Below are 17,169 nucleotides of genomic sequence, written 5' to 3' on the forward strand. Positions count from 1 at the left end.
CCCCCTTCCTTATAATCCCTGAGTTCTCTTACAAGGAAATGGATTTCTGCGGAACTTTCCCTTGCTGATATAGCAACGGCCCAGAGGGAGTCATGAATTGTGGGCTCTCGGCAGCCTCCAGCCAGCCTAGGCTGAGCCATCAGGCTTCTTGGGATCCCAGTTTTCCTACTTAATAAACAAGGAGGCAAAGGTCTCTTTTATAGCCAACATCCTTTGTCCATTAAAGGATATAGATTGATGTCAGTCAGATGGATATTGAAAAATATTTCCAGACCTTGTGTTTAAGGCAATCAGTGTAGTCAGTCTTAAAGTATTTTAGAGGTTTGAGACACAAAGTAGAACAATTAGGTCTTTCCTCACTAACAATCTTTCCAAGTAAACAGGTACTTATTTTTATGGTTTGGCACTTGATTGGAAGCTAGCCTGGTCATCTATCCATGGGACTATATAAGGTAGGTCTGGTATAATCAATAGATAAGAACATTTAATTTTTTTTTTTTTTTTAAGGAGACGGGGTCTTGTTCTGTCGCCTAAGCTGGAGTACAGTGACACAACCATAGCTCACTGCAGCTTTGAACTCCTGGTCTTCAGTGATTCTCACACCTCAGTCTCCTGAGTATCTGGGATTATAGGTATGGACCATCAGGCCTAGATAAATTAAAAAAAAATTTTTTTAGAGACAGGGTCTTGCTCTGTTGCCCAGGCTGGTCTGAAACTCCTGGCCTCAAGCCATGTTCCTCCTTTGGCCTCCCACAGTGCTAGGATTACAGGTGTGAGCCACTGTCCCCAGCCTAGAAAAGGACATTTTAAACAACCAGATCAACAAGAAGTGAGGCCTGCAATAATACTGATAACTATTCTCTGCTCACAGACCTTTGTCATTTATTATGAATGTTATATGCAGTCTCAATCTTGAAAATCTGAGAAAGGTATCTGAGAATGGTTGTTAGTATAAAGCAGTGTCTTTTCGCTACCTTAAAAAGGATCCACCAAATTATAGACTGAAACCTCCCTGTTCCCTCCCACCCAAAGCATTATTCGTTTTTTCACTTCTACTGGGATATTAAATTACTTTGGGACCTTAGAGGTAAGCTGTGAATGAACTCTAGTACATCTGTGCTGTGGCCTATTAATAAATTCTTTAACAATGATTCACCATGGGCTTTGAAACAAGTTAATATCTATTAATTTGCCTTGTCTTAAATATAAATTCTTCTTTTCCCAATAGAATGTCTCTTTGAAAATGATTACTCTAAAACGGTGAGATTGTTAATGTGCTTCTCACTTTATTCTTAATGAAAAGTAGACAAAGCCTAATATATGAATCTCAGATCACAAAAGATAATTTTTTGTTAACTGGTGAAGGCTTGGCTTAGTGTTGACACATTCAATTCCATTCAATTTCATCAATATTTGGAGTATTAGATATTATTGATAGGATTATAGTCTTTTTGTGATCCCTGAGCGCATGGCTTAGTATTTAGTGAACAAACACCTATAAGATGATAAACGTAAGATACAATTGTGTATAAGGTTTCATACAGAAGAAAAAGCCATTAGGTTCATTTTGAGGGGAGGAAATTATCGAGCTAAAGAGAAAAGGTGATATTTATAAGAATTCAAGCAAAGAAGTAAGGCAACATAACATAACATTTCACATATATTCTGGAAATCGTGAGAAGTCTAGTGCGTGGGTCATGGGAAACCCCTCGAACAATGCCCCAAATGGAACCTGAGGTCCTTAGTCCTACAACATCTCAGTGTTTCCTTCCCAGCAGAAGCAAATGAGATCGAGACTGTGACTATCATCTATTGTTCTTTAACAGGTTATTGCTCCCTGAGTGTCTCTCTTAGGGTCAGGCTGCAAATTTTCCTCAAAGCAGCGTAAAAGAAGAAGGGACACTCATAAATCCCCTGACCGATGCCTCTTCGTTTAGAAATGCTTGCTGTTTGAAAACTTGTGAAGACCTGCATCCCTTTGTATCTCAAATAAAGACAGAGGTAAGTTGAAGTTCACTGTCACCATGGACTCAGAAAAATAATACAAGGGGTCCAAATGTCCTCTGTCTTTTGCTGAAATAGTCACCCACAGGGGTTCAGCCACAGATTACATTCCTCTGCACCCACTCCGATTACCAGATGCAAGCTCTAGCACCAGGGATTCTGAGCCTGTAGAAACAACTCAACTTCAGCAGACGCTTAAAGCAAGGCAGATGATACTAGGTTGATGCAAAAGTAATCATGGTTTATGCAATTAAATGCCATTAAATGAAATTTATGCATTTAAATGCCATTAAAATGCAGTTAATGGCATTAAAAGTAATGGCAAAAACCATGATTACTTTTGCACCAACCTAATACCTGGATAGCATTTGGAATTTTGTGTGATTGAGAAAAAAGGGAGAGATAGAAAATTTTTTCTTACTGCAATGTTTATTTCATTGTGATGGAAAGACTGAAAGTGGATTCTGGCCCAGGTGGGTAAACCTTCCTTAATTTGGCAGACCCTAATCACTGGTGGTGGCTAGTACAATGACATGAAGCTGGAGGAGTAAGTTGGGGCCAGGTTATAAAGAGGCTTGTACCCAGGATGAGGTTTGAACTTCATTTTACAAGCAGTGGTGAGCTTTTCACGATTTTTTTGCAGGGAGCTGACAGAGTCAGCAAGGGAACTTTGATGGTGGCAGTGGTGATGAAGGGATCATTAGGGCAGAACTGAAGGCAGGAGACCCACTAGGAGGCTACTTATTAGCAGGGCTAATGAGAGTTGATAAAGGACTGTGCAAGGGCAGTGGCAGTGGGATGAGGGGCTGGCTCCCAGGGAAGGAAAGGACTTCGTGACTGCTTGGATGTGGAAACTGGAGGAAAAGAAATCCACGCCATTGAGCCCAGGAGTTTGAGTCTAGCATGGTTAACATAGTGAGATCTTGTCTCACCACATAAATAAACAAACAAAAAATAGAAATAATAAATAAATGCACATATCCATGCATGTAAGCATGCCAGGTGTGGTGGTGCACAACTGTAGAAGATTGCTTGAGCACAGAGTTTGAGTCCAGTCTGGACAACATAATGAGACCCCATCCCTTAAAAAATATAAGAAGTCAGCTCCCTGGCTTGGGCAAACACATGGATGGTGATACTATTAAATGAAACTGGAAGGTGCAAGAGCAGGAGGAATGTTTTTGTTGTTTTGTTTGGTTTTTTGAAAGAAAGAGAATGAGTTTGGCTTTGATCTTTTTGAAGTTAGATGGCTGTAAGGCTTCTGGGGGAATCCATCTGGTAGGCAGGCACTTACAGGTATGTGGAGACAGGAGAATTAGAGTTGGGTAACATGAGTATGTATGGGAATGGAGAATATCACAAAGAATGAAGACTGAGAGAAAGGGTGGTGCCTTGAGGACAGAACCTTGGGGAACTCAAACATTAAGAAGACAAGCTGAGGCACTAAGCCACAGCATCCTCAGTGAGGAAGGAGGAAAAGGAGAACAGAACAGGGAAAAGATGGAGTTATTTCTAAGGAGAAGGAGGAAGCGGAACATTGTGTTACCTCTGCTCTGAAAGTCAGCCAGTTATATTGACAGTAGAGTCCCTCCTAGTTGCCAAAATGCATCATGAGTTTGGGGCAGGTGTATGGAAGTGATACATGGCCCAAGGATCCTCTGACAATTACTAGAGCACGCGCACACACACAGACACACATAAATACACACAGTTTGAGACTATTTACAATATAACCTCCTCTTCCCCAAGTTACAAATTGTGAAAGTGACAGTAAACTAACAAAATATTAATGCTGACTTTTTAGCAACATAAGTGTAGGATATTTGTTCATTTAAAAGATTAAAAAATATTGAGGATCTAGAGAAGGAAAACAGGTTCCCATCCTCTAGGAATGTATAGTTTGGAGAAAGCTGAAGGTTAATAATTATGATACAGGGTAATATAATTCTGCAGCCTTTGATGAAATGACAGAGCTAGGCGGAGGTCATCAGTGACTGCTAAAACCATTAAGTGAAAGGTTGATGGGGATAATGAAGGGTTCAGGCTGACACTCCCTGAACTCATCGTCAGTTTTCTCAGTGCTGAAAGAGAGACAGACATGGTGATCTGCCTTCTGATGTCATGCAACAGAAAGCCCTCAGCACCACCCATGAAGCATTGAGTTTAATCAGGCCTCCAGATCTAACCACCAGCTGACAAAATCCATGGGGAGTAAAGGAATACATTACCACCATGAAAAAGCAATCAGCCACATCTAGAATGTGGGAAAATCTACCGAACAAATGAGCTGGCTTCTTTAACAAATAAATGTCATAGAAAACAAATGGGAGGGAGGATTATAGATTAAAAAATATTTCAGAGACACTTCAACCAAATGAAATATGTAAACTCTGGATTCTAATGAAAGCCAACCATAGCTTTTTTATAAAAAGTAATTTTTTTTGAGATAATTAGGGAAATTTAAATACTGACTGGATATTAGATGATATTTAGGAATTATGGTTAAGACACAGATGTGATAATGACATTGTGGTCATAATTTTAAAGACTCCTTATCAAATATATGTATACATATATATACACACACATGTTCACACGTACACACACATATATACCCATATGTATATATGCAATATATGTAATATCACATATATCCATACAAATGTACACATATACACATGCACATATATGCACACATACATGTACACACATATGCAATATGACATTACATGTGTACATGGGTACACATACATATGTATATACATGTATATGTGTATTTAAGGATGAAATAATGTGGTAAGTGGGATTTGCTTTAAAATATTTCAATGGTGTAATGCCATGGGGTAGGGGAACATTAAATGTGGGATAGAGATGGGAAAAGAACACAGAATACTGATAATTGTAGAAGCTGGGGTTTGGGTACATGGAAACTCACATACTATTTTTCCTAGTTTTGTGTATTTTCTTTTTAAAAATTTTTTGTGGAGATGGGCTCTTGCCATGTGGCCCAGGCTGGTGTCCAACTCCTGGTCTCAAGTGATCTGCCCCTGCTGGGCCTCCCAAAGCGTTGGGATTACAGGCATGAGCCACTGTACCCAGCCATGTTTGGTGTATTTTTTTAAAACAATTTCATAATAAAACATTCAAAATATGGTGGAATCATTGTTATAATGAAAGTACTCCCAGCCCAGGACAATAGTGGTGGCAGAGGATCCTGCCTGCAGGAGGCAATGATGCCATTGTTTTGCCAAATGTGAGTTCTGCAGGATATTTTTAATTTTTATTTTAATTTCTCTGGTTCAATTGTTGCTGGCTTGAATGCAGGATATTAATATGTGCTGCACAAGAAAAGAATTCAGAGGTCAAGATGGTTTTGGAAGTAGTGGGTTCAACAAAGCTCAAAGCGGGGCCATGGCTGCAGGAGGGCTCTCTTTTTGTGGAGCACTGCTGTCTGTGCAGTGTCCTTGGGTACTGTGACTCTAAGAGGGGACACAGAAGCATGTAGAACTTTTAACTTTTCCAACCATGGATTTTTTTTTTTTTTTAATACATAGTTGTAGAAAAATTTGTGAAACACGAGGGTAGGAGAACTTCAGCCTTGGAAGGCATTGATGCAGAGGAGTGAATGCTTGGTCTCTATTGAGGAAGAGATCTGACCCTGAGGCTAGTACACTTATAGCACACTCAAGGGCCCAGGGTTCTCTAGAATAGTGCCCAAGCCACCTCAGCCACTTCATGGCTGTGGGCTTTGTGCAAAGCCCTTAAGCTTATGGACCTTCATTTTCTGGTCTGGAAATGGAATATAATATGTCTCGCCAGGTTATTGTGAAAATTTAATGAGAACGTGTTCAAAAATGCCCTGCAAATGTCAAAGTGCTGCACAGATGGAAGCATGTGGTCTTTACAATCTACATACACTCCCGAAATGGGGCTGTAGGTGGAGGGAGTGGGGCTGGGGGAGAGAAGAGATTGGGATCTTCTTTCCTAACTGAGGTTCTTATGCTTGTTTGCCAGCCTATCTTAAAATGAGCCTCAAGATGCACCTTCAAGACCAGTGAGATTTGCTTTAAAATAACAAGTCTTAGAAAATATCTATGTTCAGTTCTTTTTTTCTCTTCCTAATGTGTCATAGTTATTTCCGCTTGTCAGATTAAAGTCTGGATATTTTTTTTTGTGGGAATATAGTGGGGAGGAGGGTGGCCTATAACTTTCAGTCTATAACTCTTACCTCAGTCTGGACCATGTGAACCCTGTGAAGTCTTAGGTCATGCACTGCTCCGTAAATGTCCACAGAGTCTTTGGAGTCTAACTGCTGGAGGATTCGGTCCAATGCAATAAAGGTTCCAGTCCTACCCACACCAGCACTAGAAGAGATGGCAAAGGAAGATTGAGCCTTTTTATTAAATTTGCCTTTCAAGATTGCATCTGGAGACTCTGGCACAATCTTTCTTTTCCCTTCCCAGTTATGGGAGAAGATAGGAATATTTCCTTCTCTCAGTGTGCTCTTTTTCTCTTAAACAAGTTTAACCTAGAGTCCCCCAATCCCACCTCCGCACAGTCTTCCATCTCCACTCCCTTCCTGTCCGTCCTCCACCATAAGTCCTGCTCTGCACTTACTAGGTATCATTTCCACGCATGTTTTTAATACTTTTCCTACATACAGGTAAATCTATAAACAACATTTATGTTTCAAAAATCTACTGAAACAGTAATATACATGCTTTATGTATCTTTTTGTCAACTTTCCTACTCAATATTTTCAGATTTATCTGTATTACTACATATAGATCTTCTTCCCTCCCCTCCCCTCCCTGAGTCTTGCTCTGTTGCCCAGACTGGAATGCAGTGGCACAAGCGTAGCTCACTGCAGCCTCCACCTCCCAGGCTCAAGCAATCCTCTCACCTCAGCCTCCTGAGTAGCTGGGACCACAGGCGCATATAACTACTCCCAGCTAATTAAAAAAGATTTGTAGAGATAAGATCTCCCTAATAGTTGCCCAACCTGGTCTCGAACTCCTGGCCTCAAGTGATCCTCCCACTTTGGCCCCCAAAGTGCTGGGATTACAGGCAGGATATACCACACCCAGCTGATCTAATTTCTTTTAATTCTCTCATAAACCACTGCTAATCCAGTGGTAATAAGATCATTTAAAATTTTTCTCTATTAAAATGTGTTGCAATGAACATGAATATATGTGGAGATTTCTCAGGGGTCGAAACCTAGAAGCAGAACTCTTGGGTTGCTCATGGGCACGAACACCTTCAACTTCACTAGGCATTGCCAAATTGCTCCCCAAAATGGTTGTATCATCTGGGGATTTTTGATATGCACATTTATAAGATAAAGGACAGTTCTCCAGTGGTCCTAGACAAAAATGCCTGCCATTTTTCAAAAAGCAGAAAGCTCTGAGGTGAGTGCCTCACCTTCCTATTAAAAGTGTCAAGGTTCCAAGAACATAGGAAAGCCGGGCTCCTAGGGTGCTGGGCTGACAGGAGGGAGATGAGTACACTTGGCATTTCTCTTACTGCTGTAATTCCCTGCTCCATATTTATTAGTGCCATTCAGTTAGGGCTATCAAAGTGTTGTTGCAAACATTAATTAGCTAAATACCAGGCTCCCCAGAGAGAGATATTTCACTTGTTAGGTTGATTTTCTGGACAGACTGAAGCAAAGAGAAATCAAGAGAACAGAAACTTAAGAGAAAAAATTAGGTGCTACAGATGGCAATTGCTATGCTGTGGTTTGAATGTTTGTGTCCCCTCCAAAAATTCATGTTGAAACTTAATCTTCAGTGCAACAGTATTAAGAGGTGGAGGAGGTGATTAGGTCGAGGGAACTAGCTAGGTCCTTTTGCCCTTACATCCCTCCCTCTATGTGAGGACACAGCCTTTGTCTGCTCTGGAGGACACAGTGACAAGGCACTATCTTGGAAGCAGAGACCAAGCTCTCAACAGACACTGAACCTGCCAGTGCCTTGATTTTGGACTTCCTAGCCTCTAGACTGTGATAAATAAATTTCTATTATTTGTTATCCAGTCTGTGGTATTTTGTTTTAGCAGCACAAATAGACAAAGACATGCTACTAGACCTGGAGGGAAGATTAGAAAATAAATCTTGAAGGATAGGTAGGACTTAGGTGGAGAAGAGAGACAAAGCCATCCCAAAATGGAAGAATGACCAGAGGCAAGAATAAGCTTGTGTGCTCACTTTCCTGGCTAGAATGGGAAGGGAGTTGTTGGGAACTTAGATTGAAGGTGATATGCCTGATGATGGAAAGCATGGAATTCCCATCAGGACTTTGGATTTCAGAAAGTAGGAAAAGAGCAAGAGGGAGAGAGAAGGCTGGAGAGTGAGGGTGAGAGAGAGCTGCAGTGGGAGAAAGTGAAAAAGGAGAAGTCAGGGAAGAGGAATGACGTTGGCTGAAGGGGAGGAACATTATAAAACCCTCTGGGGGTGAGGCAGGCTGGTTGGTCCAGACAAATCCTCCACCTACCAAATTTCCCATGCTTACATATTTTTCCACAACCCCCTTATGGCTGCCATTTTATTGGCTGCTAGGTGTCCCAGTACCTGCAGTGCACCACAGTGGGCCCGGCACCTGGGCTTCGGTTGATGTAGTCCCTGACAGTTCTCACAAACTGGATCAGAGACTGGGTGGTTTCTGGGACTCCATGGTCTGGCCACACTGTATAGTGAAAGTGGCGGATGAGTCTGTGTGCATCAAGCTGTTCCTCCTGTAAGACCAGAGAGCAGGATAATAAGAGGAAATGTCCAGTGCAAATCTTCAAGCTTGACAACTGAGCCATGGAACAATTCCTCTGGGCTGGGCTGAAACTACAAGAGAGGAACCAGCAAAAGTGGGATTCACAGATTTTGTTCATCTCCCCAAGCTCAGTTGTTAAATGAAGTCAAGCAAGCTAACATACACTGCATATCTTAAACTCCCGGATGGTCCACTCAGGCAGGACGGACTCTGAGAGCATCTGCAGGATGAGGTCCCCATAGTAGAGGGAATCTTGGTCTGCTGGCCAGTAATGGTCACACTTTACCTAGAACAGGACAGACAGAAAAAACGTGAGTCCGGAAAAGTTACTCCTTTGTGAACCTGTGGTTTCCCTCCTCCAGATGTCTTCCTGAGTTAGGAATCTGGGATCAGCTGCTAAAGCAATTTGACCATCTACTTTATATTAACCTTCTCATGGCCAGTGCTGAAGCTGAGGTGCTGCTCCAAGTGAAGGGGAGGGCCTGCACAAGGAGCGCCAATAACGCCAGCCTTTGGGTTCACTCATTGTTTTAGGCCCAGTGATATATGGCTTGAGGTTTGTTTTTTTTTTTTTCCCCCCCTTGGCATTTCAGTTCCACTAGCAGGTAAACTGTGGTTCACAATTTATTGTTCTTTCTAAAGAAATACCTAGTTGGGTACAGGAAGGCACTGTCTTCCTGGCCCTGCTTCATTCATATTTTTATGTCACTGTCCTAACGTGGGCCATGTGCCAAGAGATCTTTGAGAAGTTAGAACATTTAGCTAAGCTCGTCTTTACATGTACACAGACAAGGGAAAGAGGATTGTAAGCATATATTTACTGAGCGCAGATATTGGGCACTTCACATGTAATCCTTTTTTTTTTTTTTTGGAGATGGAGTCTCGCTCTGTCGCCCAGGCTGGAGTCCAGTGGCGTGATCTGGGCTCACTGCAAGCTCTGCCTCCTGGGTTCATGCCATTCTCCTGCCTCAGCCTCCCGAGTAGCTGGGACTATAGGCGCCTGCCACCACGCCCGGCTAAGTTTTTTTGCTGATCTCCTGCTTTCACCTGAGAGATCTCCTGACCTCGTGATCCACCCCTTCAGCCTCCCAAAGTCCTGGGATTGCAGGCGTGAGCCACCGCGCCCGGCCGTAATCTTTCTTTTAATCCTCAAAATAACCATATAAAGTGCAGGATGATAAGTGCATTACAAGGGGGGGTTGCTTAATTTGTCTCGATTATTCTTTTACTTTGTGTCTACCAGCACAGTCTACAACTCACTTCTCCCTTCCTGGGAGGAGGGGCAGGTCCAGTGACTCTGACTGGGTCTCTCCCCCAGCCATACACTGAAGAATGGATTGGCCAAGTGGCCAGGTAATCTTTTGGTGTAATGGGCACTGCCAATAATCCCAGTCCTCAAATGGAAACAGCTTTGACTGGAACTTTAGACCCAGAATCAGAATGAGGCCTCACTTGGGTTTACTATTAGAGTCGTTTCAACAGAGTGGCGTAAGTCACTAACAATGTTCTCACATGATCCCTACTTGGTTTTGCGGGGTTGCACTTTGATGATGGGGCAGAATTCTGTCCAGGTGGCAGAAAGCAAAGCTTGGATGGCAGGAAGGCTGTTTACTTACTCGGCCCTTCTCAACACACTGGGTCACCATGACGATGTTGTGAACGTTTTGTTCCCACACCATTTTCCAGAAGTCATCCTTGGTGCCAGGAAGCGGTCCCTGAGTGACAATGTATTCTCTTCTGAAGTTGTTGCCCTGCAATGAATTTACAATATGGAGAGTCAGAAACAATGGGCCTCTTCAGAACTATAAACAAAGAGTTCTTCAGATGAGATGATAGGGAGGTCTCTGCCAAGTCTCTGACTTCAGAAAAAGATACTAACACAAGTGTCAAGGCTTGGGAGCAGGAAGGACAGAGGTCAGAACATTGAACTAGTGTTAAGAGCCACATTCCCTTTTACTTGCCTGGGTCTATTCTGAAAGCAAATGGGGGACTCAGGCACTGATCTAGACAACACTTCACCCTCAATTATATGTGTGTGTCAGGGGTGCATTTGTGTAGACTGTCTGAGGGACTGTAATCAGGCTCTTTCCCTATTTAATGTAGAAAAGTGTTAGTCAGTTTGGACAATCAATGTCAGAATCATTTGGTAAGGTAGGTCATCCACAGGAAGCATCATGGAAGAGAAACCACTGTCAACAGCGCGTCTACCATCTAATGGACTTATTTAATCCAAAGCACTGTCCAAGAGCGGGATATTTTCATCTCCTTCTGCACTCCAGCAATGACAGCAATTCCTTGTCGATTCTATTCGAAGCTCTTTCTCTTTCCTCAGGGTCTCCACATTATGTCACCCCTGCCATCGCCACCCCCACCCACGCAAACACTGCTTCTCATCTAACCAATCCTTACTTATCCTCAGCGTGGTGCCTGCTTGGCTGAGCCATCTTTTATCTTTCTCTCTGCTGGGGGACATTCTCCTCCTAGATGCCCCATGGCAACCTCTAGCCTCTTGCTGCTGAGTGCGGTTCTCAGACCAGCAGCACTGAAATCACCCAGAGGCTTGTTAGAAATGCAGACTCAGCCAGGTGCAGTGGCTCACGCCTGTAATCCCCACACTGTGGGAGGCCGAGGCGGGCGGATCATGAGGTCAGGAGATTGAGACCATCCTGGCTAACACGGTGAAAACCTATCTCTACTAAAAATACAAAAAAAATTAGCCGGGCGAGGTGGCGGGCGCCTGTAGTCCCAGCTACTCAGGAGGATGAGGCAGGAGAATGGCGTGAACCCCGGAGGCAGAGCTTGCAGTGAGCAGAGATTGTGCCACTGCACTCCAGCCTGGGCGACAGAGCGAGACTGCATCTCAAAAAAAAAAAAAAAGAAATGTAGACTCCCAGGCCCTGCCTCAGCCCTGCTGGATCAGAATCTGCCTTTTCACAAGATTCCCCAGATGATGCAGACATCTTTCAATGTAGGAGAGGCACTGCTGTGGCAGGTTTCTCATGCCATTGTCTTTTTCTGCCTCAACTCTTCTGAGAGTGCTTTTAGGGTTGGGATTCCATCTTATCCCATGCCTGTAAACAGCTCAGTGTTTGACTTACAGTTAGCACTTAATTTCTAAGTGTTTATTGAGTGAGTGGATGGTTGCTTGAGGTAAATATTATTATCTTCAGTTTTTGGAAAAGAAAATGGAGGCCCAAAAAGGTGACATAATGTACCCAAGGTCACAGAGTCAACAAGGGGCAGAAGTGGGATTCAAACCTAGATTTGTTTGATCTGAAAGCTTTTTCCACTGCAGTGTGCTGTAGGAAGGTGGCAAGATGCTAACCAAAACCAGAGCCCAAAGATTTGATATAACCTTTGAGTTGTGTCTGTGGTTATGAAGATTCCAAATAACATGGGATCAACTTCTCTAGCTAGGCAGCTTTAGCGGGGAGGGGTAGGGGGGGTCCATCTTCCTTAGGAAGCTCTCATCTAGGTTAAGGACTACAGAGAGTAGATGACCTATGAAAATGGATCCTGGGCTCATTATAATTTCATTTGACTAGAGCCATTGTGAAAAATGTGGCTTAGCAGGAACTGAATTGGATACCCTGTTTGTTTGTCTTTTTTTTTTTTTTTTTTTTTTTTTTAATGGCATTCAGATGTGCTCTTCTGAAATCTACAAGTGTTTCCAAAGCTAAGAATAACGGGAACATGCAGGAGTGGCATCTCCTGTGTAGCCACCCACCAAAGCCTCATCCCGAACACTGGCCTAGTGGGTCACTTACAGGGATGTAGCTGGCATTGATGTAGTCAGAGCAAGGATCATCATCTACATTGGACAGCTTCACTCGTGTGGCATCATCTGGAAGGAGAGATTTGCCGCTGAGTCTTGGAGTGATTTTTCTACAGTTTATGTAATGTGTGTGATGTGCCTTAGCTCTGATCCCCACAACAGCCTCAGATGGGAGGTGATCTTATCTCCAGTTTGCAGATGAGGCTCAGACAGGATAACTAACTTGCCCCACATTGCATAGGTGGCCTATAACCAGTCAGACACAGGAGACAACGTGAAGCCCCACCTGTGCTTCCCTTTGTAACATTACGACATTTGCCTGATGGAGTGGCCAGCTCCCTTTGACTGCTGGAATGAATACAATCCAGAAAACCTACCTTCTATTGCTTTACCTAATGGGGTAAGGAAATTTAAGTAGAAATTGCTAACCAAAGACTTTGCTAAGCAAACCCAGGTCTGCTTGATGTCAGAGCCCTTGCTGTTAACCCCATTTACTGCTTAGCCTCCAAAGAGAAGCAGTAGGATCACATGGGGGAAATGTCAATAGCATAACAGGCCTTTCATAATCAGAATTTAAACTGGCTATTATCCCTCTGGAGAGAAGTGCAGGAATATACAAGTTACTTCTTATTAAAGGCATTCACAGCTTGAGATTGTCCATATCCAGTTACATTATATTTCTTTAGCCCCATTTCGTTTTTGGAGAAAAATGCAGAAATGGCTGGAGAAAGACAGTATTACAAATTCTGACACAAAACTTACAGGGCAATATATTGTTGTATCGATTTTTCCCTCTATTCTCTGGCAAGAGTGCGATATCACATGACTGGTTTCGGCCCACGTCTTTTAATTCCTGTTAGGTCAAAAATAAGTTTGTAAGTGGAGGATATGAAATAGAATAAAGCAAATCATACAGTTCTGGAGATACATAATAATATGAAAATAGATACACTAGCTACTGTTTATGAATGCCTGGTATTCAACAAACATTAGCTCTGATCCCCACAACAGCCCTGCAAGGGAGGTGTTCCTCTCACTATTTTCCAGGTGAGGCTCAGACAGGATAACTGATGTGCCCCAGGTCAGCCAAGTGGCAAACCTGAGAATCAAATCCAAAAGCTACGTGCTTTCTGCAAAACCACAGTATCTCCCCGCCAAGCAAACGGCCAGGCTGAATATCTGACAGCATTAGGTCTGCATTTGAGATTTGTTAATTCTTCCTTACTATCTGATCCAGGTAGCCTTTGGTTTGCTGTGTTGTTCTGGAGCTCAAGCTGGCCTCTAAGATTAGACGGTATATTGTTCAGGGCATAGTTTAGGCATAAAAGAGTGCTCAGCTGAGATTCTAAGCAGCCTCCTAACTTCTGAGCCCAATCAGTCTATGATTACACAGTAAAAATTAGGAGGGAAATTCTAAGAACTAGGGATGCTGAAGCTTCATTCTGCTTGAGTTGTACCTCGTATTCCTTGGATAGAAGGTAGTTGGAGTCAGCCTGTAGCTTCATGAAATGCCCTTCAAACTGATTTATTTTTATTGGACTGTAATTAAAAATGAAACAAAAAGAAAAGAGAGTTACTGCAGAAAAGGGAAAGTGCCATAACCATTCTGACTCATATTTCAAAGGCAGATAATATAGTAATTAATGTGTTCTCTCTCTTACCAAGAAGTTTTCCGGTTACTGTGAAGGGAAACCAAAAGAAGACGACTTGTTAGCAAATTTCACATAATACCACCTTTCAACAAATTATATGAAGGCAAATGTGGTGCTTACCCTTTCTGGCCCAGGTTTAAGTGGACAGATAATGGTCGATCCCTACGAATGCTCAGACGGGCAGAGGGTCTTTCTCGACCATGGCTGAAACATAAGGGAGAGAACTTTTATTCTGATTATGATACTTGGCTTGAACAAATTTTTCCATTTATGGTAAGGCTGTGCATGTTTGTACAAATACGGATTTTTCAGTATTCATGTAGATTTGCACTCAGCCAACATCTCTCTGAGGGAGGGAAAGGAAAAAGAATAAAGTAGATCATTCCCACCCAGAAACGGATCTCTGCAAAAACTGAAGATTTGTCTCCTGGTTTTTGGCTACAGGTTATAATCACTTCCCACATTCTCAATAAAACTTTGCTTAAAAAAAATCCAGTAAATTTCAGATGCCAGACACGACTTCAATAAAGAGGAACATGTGCCAAATTAAGAAAAAAAATTCACTAAGAGAAGAAGGCACGACACTGGGGCCACATGCTATTTGGTTCTTTTTGGTCCCTTCTTAAATTAGGATGGCAGATATGGACTACAAAATGGTGATGTCAACCACACTTTTCAGGATATTTCAGAAGAGCACTTGGACATGCAATTTGCAAACATCTCTGTCTTCATAAGGATATGAACCACACACACACACAAATATTTTTTTTCCTGTGCAAAATGAGTCACTTCATCTTTAAATAAAGCTATAGATGGCCCCTCAGTCCTTTGGCAAGGGACGAATTCATCAATGGGATATAAAAGAACTGAGAAAAGTGAGTCATGGCTTTAGAGTTTGACTTTTGTTTTTATTGAGAAAACAGTGACAATTTAACCTGGAAAGATTAAATTATTTTCACTTGTTAGTTTTCAGCCTAAAGGGAATTTTCAGTTGCATTTTTAAAGTTGTGGGTCCAATCATGAAAAGGAGCTTTGTACTTACCTCACTTTCTGTCTGCAGATCAATAAGGCAACAACAGCCACTAGCATGCCAATTAAAAACAGACCAGCACTCACACCTTCAATAGCTCCAAACAAGGGCTCTACAATAATCCAGATAGAAACAACAAACGCAGGTGGGAAAATTAGTGCTAGGGAACCAGTAAGAAAGCTATTGAAGCCATATCTCCCAAGTAATGTTATTACAAATAGAATTCAAGTGATGCCCACGATGAGGCATTTACTTTCCAAAGGCTAGGAGTATGCACCTAAGAAGATGAAAGGCTGGCTCCCACCCGGTAGCAGTGAGGCCAGGTGTCACTGTATACTTTTGAAGTTAGTGGCGTATAGCTTATAGAGGTGTTTTGGACTTTGCACTTGTATATAAAGCTTGGGGCACCTAAGATAAAGGCCATAAGTTTGCCACCAAGATAAAAATGCAATTTCATTTATATAAAACATGTTACAAAGCATTTGGGGCCTTGGAAAATCCAGTGGATTGCTTGGAGCTATTTTAACAAAGTCTTATTTTTATTATCTGGTATGGTACCGCTACTGGGAGTTTATGAAGAGGTAAGAGTGGCCTCATTTTTAAAATAGCTTTATTGAAATATTCACATAGCATGCAGCTCACCCATCTAAATTGTACAATTCAATGGTCTTTTGTATAGTCACAGAGTTTTGCAAATGTCCCCACAATCAATTTTAAAACATTTTCATCACCCTCAAAAGAAACCACATACCTCTTAGCTGTCAGTCCCATTCCTCCCTCCTCACGATCCCTGGCAACCACTAATCTACTTTCTGTGTCTGTAGATTTGCCTATTGTGGATGTTTCATAAAAATGAAATCATAAATCTGTGATCTCTTATGACTGGCTCTTTTAATTGAGCATAATGATTTCAAGGTTCATCCATATTATAGCATATACCAAGATTTCATTCCTTTTTATGGTTGAATAATAGTCCATTGTATGGATATATCACATTTTGTTTATCCATTCATCCATTGATGGACATTTAAATTGCTTCTGCTTTTTGGCGATTATGAATAATGCTGCATGAATATTCATGTACAAGTTTCTATGTGGACATATGTTTTCATTTCTCCTGGGTATATACTGAGGAGTGAAATTGCTGAGTCGTATGGTAACTCTAGGTTTAATATTTCTATAAACTGTTTTTCAAAGCAGCTACACCATTTTACATTCTCATAAGCGGTGTATGGAAGGTTCTGATTTCTTCATATCCTCACTCTTGTTACTGCCTTTTTGATTATAGACATGCTACTGGGTGTGAAGTGGTATCTTCTTGTGATTTTGATTTGCATTTCCCTAATGACTTCTGATGTTGAGCATCTTTTCATGTGCTTATTAGTCAACTGTACATCTTCTTTGGAGAAATGTCTATTCAGAGCCTTTGCCCATTTAAATATTGTGTAATTTGGCTGGGCACGGTGGCTTACACCTGTAATCCCAGCACTTTGGGAGGCCGAGGCAGGTGGATCACAAGGCCAGGAGTTTGAGACCAGCCTCACCAACATGGTGAAAACTCGTCTCTACTGAAAATACAAAAATTAGCTGGGCGTGGTGGTGCGTGCCTGATGTCCCAGCTACTTGGGGCGCTGAGGCAGGAGAATTGCTTGAACCTGGGAGGTGGAGGTTGCAGTGAGCCAAGGTGGCATCACTGCACTACAGCCTAGGTGACAGAGCAAGACTCCGTCTTGGGGAAAAAAAAAAAAAATATATATATATATATATATATATATATATATATATATATATATATATATAAAATACTATATATACAGTGTAATTTGTGTTTCTATTATTAAATTGTGAGGTAAGAGTTCTTTATATGCTAGATATTCAGCCCTTATCAGATATGGGATTTGCAGATATTTTCTCCCAATTCTGTAGGTTGTCTTTTTACTTTGT

The 17,169-nt window shown here is 41.9% G+C and overlaps 1 protein-coding gene and 1 long non-coding RNA gene across 3 annotated transcripts in view; one reads left to right on the top strand and one right to left on the bottom strand.

Annotated features, from left to right (window-relative positions):
• Positions 1-17,169, bottom strand: part of PTPRB (protein tyrosine phosphatase receptor type B) — a 126,363-nt gene that overhangs the window by 9,800 nt on the left and 99,394 nt on the right. For both annotated transcript variants that reach the window (XM_008004016.3, XM_008004019.3), the window contains 10 exons: positions 15,238-15,337; positions 14,316-14,399; positions 14,205-14,222; positions 14,001-14,082; positions 13,306-13,396; positions 12,536-12,612; positions 10,385-10,519; positions 8,932-9,054; positions 8,576-8,739; positions 6,233-6,368 (listed from right to left, as the gene is read on the bottom strand). In XM_008004016.3, coding sequence (XP_008002207.3) covers positions 6,233-6,368; positions 8,576-8,739; positions 8,932-9,054; positions 10,385-10,519; positions 12,536-12,612; positions 13,306-13,396; positions 14,001-14,082; positions 14,205-14,222; positions 14,316-14,399; positions 15,238-15,337 — 1,010 coding nt within the window. The remainder of the gene's footprint in view (positions 1-6,232; positions 6,369-8,575; positions 8,740-8,931; positions 9,055-10,384; positions 10,520-12,535; positions 12,613-13,305; positions 13,397-14,000; positions 14,083-14,204; positions 14,223-14,315; positions 14,400-15,237; positions 15,338-17,169) is intronic.
• LOC119623863 (uncharacterized) overlaps positions 1-17,169 on the top strand; it is a 51,086-nt gene that overhangs the window by 4,172 nt on the left and 29,745 nt on the right. The window contains exons 2-3 of the long non-coding RNA XR_012094538.1: positions 508-632; positions 1,827-2,001. This is a non-coding gene — a long non-coding RNA (uncharacterized lncRNA). The remainder of the gene's footprint in view (positions 1-507; positions 633-1,826; positions 2,002-17,169) is intronic.

Source organism: Chlorocebus sabaeus, chromosome 11 (genome assembly GCF_047675955.1).
Source record: "Chlorocebus sabaeus isolate Y175 chromosome 11, mChlSab1.0.hap1, whole genome shotgun sequence".
NCBI lineage: Eukaryota > Metazoa > Chordata > Mammalia > Primates > Cercopithecidae > Chlorocebus > Chlorocebus sabaeus.